Here is an 8,720-nt window from a genome sequence, read left to right on the forward strand (position 1 = left end):
AGAAAGGCAGACCCGGGGAACGAGGACGCGCGCTAATACGAGGGCCACGACCCACTGAACAGGGTATACTCTCTGTCCCCGCGTTCCGCGAGTCCCGGGCTGCTGCCCGGAAGGGAAGGGCCGTTTCCCCCGGGCCGCGCCAGTCCCCGCTCCCGCTGTAGCCTGGTCTTCTTTCCGAAGCTGAGCCCCGAGGCCCGAGGGGCGTTGGGAGGGTGCCCAATGGACGCTTCGGACCCCAGGCGTGGATTCCAGGGCCCCCACTCAAAGCTCAATCCCGGTCCAGACGGGCTTTGCGTTTCCCGTTGCCCCAAGCCGTTCAGCGCGCAACCCGCTGGGAGCAAGGTCGGGGTCCGGGCGGGGCGGGCGACACAGTCATCGTGGGCAATGTGAAATGGAGGACGCGTGCGGAAGAAGGGGGTGGCCCAGGGTTCTTACAGCTTCTCGTTACAGTGTTTGCAAAGCGCCGAGGGAGTCCCGGAGAAGGCGGCGCACTTGTCTGGGCAGGGAAGCGCGGCGCCCGCAGTGAAGGGGTAAATCGCGGCCTGGCCGAAGGGCGCCAGGGGCGCGGCGGCCGCCGGCGCGCCCAGGCCCTGGCCCTGGTTGAGGAAGGCCACGAGGCGCCGCATCTCGTCCAGGGCCTGCGCCTGCATGAGGATGTAGTTCTTGGCGAGCAGCAGCGTGGCGATCTTGGAGAGCTTGCGCACCGACGGGCTGTGCGCGTAGGGGATGACGGCGCGCAGCCCGTCCAGGGCGTCGTTCAGGTCGTGCATGCGCCGCCGCTCGCGCGCGTTGATGCTGAGCCGCAGCGAGCGCTGCTCCCGGGGCCGCCGCCGCCCGTCCGCCGCGCCCCCCGGCCCGCGCCGCCGCCGCCGCCGCTGCTCGAAGGCTTCGTCCTCGTCGCCGCTCTGCTCCCCGCAGCTCTCGGCCGCCGCAGCCGGACTGCGGGACGCGGGCGTCGCGGGGAGGTCGCCGCCCAGGTCCGGCGCGCTGTAGCCACGGGCTGCCTCGGGCCCCCGGGCCGCCCCGAGGGCGAAGCCCGCTGCCGCCGCCGCCGCGTAGCTGTGGCTCAGCGCCAGGTACGCGTCCCCCGACAGTGACTTGAGCTCGGCCATGGCCACGCCGCCGGGGCCCGCCCAAACCGGCCGCTGTCCCCGCCGATGCGCTGCTCCCGGCTCCGCGCGTCCGTCCGGCTCTCTGTCGGCCCCCGAGCCTCGGCGCTCGGGCCCCTCCGCCCGCCTCGGCCCCGCCTTCGGCTCCTCCCTCTCCTCTCTCCTGCTCCGCCGGGCGCGCGGGGCCGGGCCCGGGGCGGGCTCTAGCGCCCACTGGCCCCACTCCCTGTTTGAAGGTGCCGAGGCGCCGCCGCCGGGGACTCTGCGTTTGTCCAATCAGAGCGTACCTGGTGACCGCCTCTTCCCGAGCCGGGCTACACCTGCGGTGCAGAGCGACCCGCAAGGGTGCAGGGGTGCGGGGGTGCGGGGTGGGGGTGGGGTGGGTGCGGGGGTGCGGGGTGGGGGTGGGGGTGGGTGCGGGGGTGGGGGTGGGGTGCGGGGCTGGGGGTGGGTTCAGGGATGGAGCGCGCTGCAGGTCTGGATGGAGACGGGTGAGGGGCGGCGGGACCCGCGAGCGCTTTCCTCCTTCTCGGCTGCTGCCTCCTGCCACCCGCGAGGGTTGCCACCTCAAAACACTCCGGTCCCACGTGGTCCTTGGTCCCTCTTGCAGGCCCCGCCAGGGCGTCTTGGGCTCCCCGCTGCCGCACAGCCGGGTCACCCGAGGGCAAACCGCGCGCTCCTGAGACTGTGCAATCGCCGAAGGTCTTCAGGGAGACATGTTCAATTAATTATGTGGTCAGGGGGCGTGGGGACACTTCCTCCTGGGTGTCCCTCCAGGCCTGGCAGAGTTGTGCGGGGTGAAAGGGGACCCGGAGAGAGGTGGGCCAAGCCCACAGGTACCCTCATGCCAACACCAGCGGTGGGGGCTGAAGGGTGGGGGCCTCCTACCTGGGGGACTCAGGACTGCGTGTTGGGACCAGGGTTGAAGGGGAGGGTACGCTGTGAACAAACTGAGCGCCGGACATCTGACCCCCTCAGGGAGGTAGGTATCCAGCAGGCACTTGTAGGGACGTGGACGTGTTAGGTGGGGGTCAGTTGAGGCCGCAGGCACGATGAGATTGATTTTTAATATATCGTCTGGAGCAGAGTCTGGCCGTGGCGGCAGGTCCTTAACATTCGAGGAGATTAAATTAAAGCCAGCATGTGGTCCCAGCCCAGGGATCCTCATGTGGTTAGTGCCCCCGCAGACCTGCCCATGGGGATGTCTAAACTCCTGGCCAGCAAGCAAAAGTTCTGGGCCAGTCTCCGAATGGCCAGGTAACCAAGAACCTTCAAGAGCTCAGAGAGGGGCTGGAGGCAGGGGTGGTGTGGGGATCGTGGGGACATGGAAGACCCACCTGCGCGTGTTGGGAAACCAGGCACACAGATCCTGAAAACGCAGGGGCCCCTTCGTTTTTGGTCCGATGCCGCCACCTGCTGGCTGCCTGGGAGATCGCGCGCGCGCCACCCGTGAGCGCCGGGAACAGCCCCGGGGACCCTGCAGACGCAGTGCGAGCAGCTGGAACCTGTCTGTTGCTGGTTCTCATTCCCTTGGCGCCCGTGTTCTTGCACAGACGATTTTGTACGTGGTTGAGGAGAGATATTAATAATACACGGAAAATTAAAAAGGATCCAGGCCAGGCACCCAACAATGGCCTGTGGCGCTGTTAAAAGGACGCGAGCGGTGTTGGTTAGGAACAAGTTTGGTGGCCGGAGTCTTGGGGGGGGGGGGGAGTGGAATGTCAGCAGGAGAGCCGCCCAGATAGCACGCAGGACTTTTCCGTTGTGACCACCCTGTCCCTGGTCCTTCTAGTGAAAGGGATGGTGTCAGCCAGACAAACATTTTTCCTGCCAACTCAAGCTCTGCTCAATTAGGAGGGAAAGACCAGCGGAGGTTGAGAAGACGAAGGCCGTGTGTGTGTGTGTGTGTGTGTGTGTGTGCGCGCGCGCGCGCCCAAGACAACCGAACCTTCCAACGCGTGCACGGGAGGGCCGCCGGGAGGCGGTGCGGCTCGTGGTCCTGGACGAGCCGGTTCTTGGCGGGCGGCGCCACCTCGTGGACATGGAAGACAATTACAGCCGGTTCCGCCCCAAGTTTCCAAACGAAGCAAAGGTGATGAAGTGACTTACAAACAGGGTAAGACCGCAGAATTACTTCACGTTTTCCGCCTCGGGTGCGGCTCTAGAGCGATGGGAAGGTCAGCATGGCCTCGAGATGTCAATCCGTGCGAAAGACGGCCGCTCCTCGCACGCAAACACACGCATCTCCCAATGAGACCGACTCAGCTTTGCAGACTCACAGGGAACGCACCCCTGGGACCCCGGCGGGCCCGCGGGGCGTCTCTCGTGTCACCCCGCCTTGGGGCACTGGCAGCATCCGCATGGTGTCATCACGGGGTCAACAGCTGGCAGGGCCCTGCGGGAGGGAACCTCCACTTTCCTGTAGCGAGAGGTTCAGTCAATAAGAGATTTGATGCAATTGTTAGTAAGGTTCCTGTTTTTGGATCCCCCCACCCTACCCCCACCCCGAGTCACGTGATAGATTTGAAACTGTTTGTCGGCCCTGGCCAGTTGGCTCAGTGGTAGAGCATCAGTCCGGTGTGTGGAAGTCCTGGGTTCGATTCCCAGTCAGGGCACACAGGAGAAGCACCCATCTGCTTCTGTTCCTGCTCCCTCCCCGCCCCCAGCTGCCCCGTTCAGGCTTCTGGGCAGTGGGGCACAGATGCCCAGAGTCCCTCACGGGAGGGACGGCACCCTGGGGAGCCTAAGACAGGGCTCCTCACCCTCACTGTCCCGCCCTGCACGGCCGGCTTTGTGTGTTAGCAGCTTAATTGACATATAATTCACGTTCTGCACAAGTCGCCTGTTTTAAAGTGTGCAATTCAGTGGCGTGTAGCACGTCCACACGTTGTGCAACCCCCAATCCATTCCGGAACCTTCTCATCACCCCCAAAGGAGATTCAACCCCCTTTAGCCGCCCCTCCTTGTCCCCAGCTCCGGCACCCTCCCATCCAGCTCTCTGTGTCTGCGTTCGCCTGGTTGGGACGTTCCATGTAAGTGGAGCATGTGACCTTCTGTGTCTGGACAACGTGTCTTTTGAGCAATCTCAACATTTTCCAGAGGATTCCAGGGGGCCCTGCCTACCCCTCACCCCTAGCAGTTAATAATATGGTCATCCACCCGGCCACTGCCTGGTGATGCTAATTGACACTACTGTTCATCCCTCCTTTTCCCTTTGAGGCAGAAGGGTCGTTCCTGTGGGGGGGACGCTGTGTTCATTGCTTTCCTAATTTCACAGTGTGCCCCCTCTCATTGGGCAACTCTCTTCCCCTTTGAAGAGAGGGGACTCGGAGGTTGGCTGGGGGGGGGAGGGGAGGCGTGGTGCTGGGCAGCTGGCCCACCCTGGGAGAGAGAGTGAATTAAGCGGCTGGTGTGGACGCTGGGTTGCGGTCTGATCGGCGAAGGGCGAAGGGCGCTGGAGTGGCCAGCACCTCGCAGCCCCGCGCGCACCCACTCCCTGGTCTCTCCGCCGCCAGGTTGCCCTAATGCGGCATGAAATTAAAGCCCATGGTACTGACGGCAGGACCTCCATTTTTCTTCTCTGTCCTCATCTTCCTGTTATAAAGATGGGGAAGGAGATGACCCTCTGGAGCTGCCCACTCACCTTGCTGAGCCACAGTGGACTTGGCCCACATCACCGCCCACGCCACCGCCCACGCCAGGGCGCAGTGGGGTGTGGGGGAGCTGCCCTCATGCTGCTTGTGCCCCCAACCTCCCCACAGCTTCTCCCCTTGGTGCTCTGCTCTGGGGGGCCCTGGACCAAGGGCCTCAGACACCTGCCAGGTGTGGGGCGGGTTGGAGGTAGGGGGGACACAGCAGAGCTCAGTGCAGACGCAGGGCCAGGCCTGAGTGGGCTCCTTTCAGCCTGTCCTGGGGTGGGGTGGGGGGTGCCGCTCCAGGGAGGGGATGCCCTCATTTTCTAAAAAAAATTATTTTTATTTAATATTTTTTACAGAGACAGAGAGTGAGTCAGAGAGAGGGATAGACAGGGACAGACAGACAGGAACGGAGAGAGATGAGAAGCATCAATCATTAGTTTTTCGTTGTGCGTTGCAACACCTTAGTTGTTCATTGATTGCTTTCTCGTATGTGCCTTGACTGCGGGCCTTCAGCAGACCGAGTGACCCCTTGCTCGAGCCAGCAACCTTGGGTCCAAGCTGGTGGGCTTTTTGCTCAAACCAGATGAACCCGCACTCAAGCTGGCGACCTCGGGGTCTCGAACCTGGGTCCTCTGCATCCCAGTCCGACGCTCTATCCACTGCGCCACCGCCTGGTCAGGCAATGCCCTCATTTTTAAAGTGACTTCTGTACGTTTCAGATGCTCAGTCCCCAGAACAGACAGGAAACCCACTGGACGCAAGGTGCCGTCCCCACTGTGACCACAGGGAGGTCTGAGAAGGAGCCCCCGGAGAGACACCCTGTTTCTCTGCTTGTGACACTGTCTTCCATGCCTGGACGCTTCAGGTCATGACCTCTGCCCCCTCTGAGACTCTCAAGTCTCGAGCCTCATTCTGCAAACCCCAGGCCTGCCCGGGGCCCCTGCCCCCCCCCCAGCCCATAAGGGGGTCACAGGATGCGTTCAGACCCCGTCCCCCACACACGTCCCCTGGACACGTGCCCTGGGAGGGGGCTGCAGCATTCTGAGCTCTCTGCCAGGTGGCGGGGTCTGTTGGGGCAAATACTCTCCACAGCAGCTCCCACGCCTCTCGTTTGAGGTTATTGACTAACGATTTCCCCCGCGGTCCCGTGGGGAGCCCGCGAGCCTTCCACACAGAGGCGTGAGGAGGGAACATAAATATTTCATCGACAGGGCCCGCGAGGGGAGAAAAGAAACAGTTGCACTCTCAATGAAGTGCCGGCTTCCCACCAGAGGGCCCGAGGGGGCGTGGGGGAGGACGCCTTCCGATGTTTTTTGTTTTCTTTTCTTTTCTTCATCCTGTTAAGGTGAAATCTTAAATGGTGACGCTTGCAGCTGTGTTGGGAGCAGGCTGGGTTGCAGCTGAATCGGGGCTGGGGACAGAAACTCAGGTGCTCACCGTGACGAGAGGAGGGCGCATCGGACGGACGGGGCCTGCACTGGGGCGCCCGCTCTGCCACCCAGCCCGTGGCCTGGGGAAAACACCCAGGGAGACAGGAGCGCCCAGGGCAGCACTGACCGCTGGCCCCGGCCCCCTGAGCGGGGTGACATCTGCTAACGTTTAACCCTCAGGTTCGAGGACCTGGCCCCCCGAGAGGGGTTCCACCGTGCATGTAGACAGAGCCCTCAGGGCTGGGCACTGGCTTCCCGCCTGGCGTGGGTGCCCCTCAGCCTGGTGGGGCCACAGGGGGCTCTCTGACCGAGTCCTGTGATCCTGCCGGACACCTGCCGGCTGGTTCAGGCGAGGTCGCTGCTCCTTGTCACGTCACGAAAGCCACACGCTTCTCAGGGCCAAGCCGCGCGGTGTCTGCTGTCCTGTTTGTCTCATCTTCGGGGGTCACAGCCCCTGATGGTCAGCATGAAAGAGTCCTCACTGTCAGAGTCAGAGGCACACGGGAACTGTGACCAGTGCTGGGAAGACGCTGGGTGTCTGGGAGCTAGGCCAATGGGGCCTGAGCAGTCAGGGCGGCTCCCACAGGAGGGGACACTCGAGTCAGGGGGTCAGGGGAACCAGTGACCACTAACCTGGTGGGGCGCTGGTTCCTGTGCCTGGACTAGGTCGGTGGGAAGGGACCTGGGGGACAATGTGGGAAGGCGGGGCGGGACCCTCGTCAGTGGCCTGGTGGGGGCAAGGGGACAGAGAAGGAGGCTCACCTGTCCCAGTGACAGGAGCTGAGCCTGGGCCCCTCCAGCTCCATCCTGTCCTCCCCTCGCTGAGCTTGGGCCTCTTGTCTTCGTGGTGGGATGGTAGCCCGGGGCCTCGCAGGGTTGACCTGGAGAATGAACCCCTTTGTACAGATCGGCTCGTGGCAGGCACCCAGTGTGTGTGCTGGTCCTGTGTGATGTCACTGGGACTCCAGACGAGACGCAGCGGCCAGATGGAAGGGAACCTGGCCTGGCCGGTCATTCTCTCGGTGAACTGTGTGTGGGCTCCCCGCATGGGCTGTTCAGAGAAGCTGGTGACCAGGTGGTGGAGCCCACACTGGCCTGGGGGACAGGAGGGCAGGGACCATCGAGGGGTCCGGGTTTGTGTCCTCTGGAGAGCTGGTCCCATGGCCGAGTGGCTTCCATGCTCTTGGTCACAAATAGAAGTCCGCAGACAGGGAGGGGGCCGACCTGCTGTCTCCTGGGGAGGGGGGCGTGAGGGCGGGGCTGGGGACAGAAACTCAGGTGCTCACTGTGATGAGAGGAGGGAGCATCGAATGGACTGGGTCTGCACTGCGGTGCCCACTCTGCCACCCAGCCCGTGGCCTGGAGAAAACACCCAGGGAGACAGGAGCGCCCAGGGCTGGCCCTGCAGGACGGGGAGGCTGCGGCCTGCCTGGCTCCCCTGGTGGCTTCGGGGCCATCGTGCTGCCCACCGAGCCAGCAGGGACGTGGTGCGGCTGGGCGGGTGCTTCAGGGACGCAAACCGAGGCCTGGGGAGGTGCCCCTTGTCCGAGTGGCACTTCATTGTGGGACCCCCGACTCTGGGTCCCTGAGGACCCCTTGAAATCAATTGTCCTGCCTTTAGCAGCCTCAGCTGCCCACAGACTCAGGCTGCTGGGAAAGGCCACTGGATCGGACGCCCAGGCGTACGTGTCACCTTGTTATTTACGAAGTGTTTAACAAGCACAGCGCCATCATCACAGGCCGTGGGCGTTCGAATGTGGTCATGGGCAGGCAGGAGACAGGCGAACCGAAACGCCCTCCCCGCCGTCTCTCTGGGCGACGCCCATGCCGTGTGGCACTGGCCCACCCCGTTCCGGGAAGGAATGGTCCCGCAGCAGAGCTGGTGATGGCCACATCTGGACCTTGTCTGTCACGCGCCCTCCCTGGGGGGGGGGGGCTCAGGCGCCAGAGGGCATCCTGCGTCCTGTCAGGGCAGACGATGTCTCCACCGCCACCGTGGACGCGGTGGACTCAAGCAGGCCCAAGTGGAGCTCAGAAGTGGGATCTGAAAAACAAAGAATTTGGGGGTGGGTGGGGGGTGCAGTTTGGGGTCAAGTCCTGGATCTTTTGTTTTTGAGAATAAAATTCCACAATTAGAAACAAAACCAGGGAGAGAAACAAAGCACGTTGAAACGGGAGCAAGCGCTACGGCCCCCAGCCCCAGAGCGAGACCCCTGAGGATGGGCCGGCTGCAGCTGGACGTCTGTGGACACCGAGTGCTCCCCGTGGGACACGCGGGTGGGTCATGGGTCGCCACACGCAGGAGCTCCGCTGACACTGTGTCCTAATGGAACACTCAGGCCTGGGCTCTGTGTCCCCCCCCACCCAACTGCACTGGGCTGAGGCAGGTGTCTCCACCACGGGGTCCCAGACTTCACATGCCCCTCCTGTCCAAGGGGGCGTCTGAGGCTTACTTTTGGGAGTGGATTAAGAGGGCTGAGTACCTCATTGTCATCTGAGAATTTCTGGGGAGGAGAGGTCCCCTCTGTTCTTTTTTGGGCTTT

At 63.2% G+C, this 8,720-nt stretch overlaps 1 protein-coding gene across 1 annotated transcript; it reads right to left on the reverse strand.

Moving 5' to 3' along the window:
• Nucleotides 1-431: 431 nt before the first annotated feature.
• BHLHE23 (basic helix-loop-helix family member e23) lies at nt 432-7,634 on the reverse strand. The gene is made up of 2 exons (XM_066235805.1): nt 7,604-7,634; nt 432-1,129 (listed from the first exon to the last, which is right to left on the reverse strand). The coding sequence occupies exons 1-2, from the start codon at nt 7,632-7,634 to the stop codon at nt 432-434; spliced, it is 729 nt and encodes a 242-aa protein (XP_066091902.1).
• Nucleotides 7,635-8,720: the final 1,086 nt, after the last annotated feature.

The sequence above is a fragment of the Saccopteryx bilineata genome, chromosome 6, assembly GCF_036850765.1.
Source record: "Saccopteryx bilineata isolate mSacBil1 chromosome 6, mSacBil1_pri_phased_curated, whole genome shotgun sequence".
Classification (NCBI taxonomy): Eukaryota; Metazoa; Chordata; class Mammalia; order Chiroptera; family Emballonuridae; genus Saccopteryx; species Saccopteryx bilineata.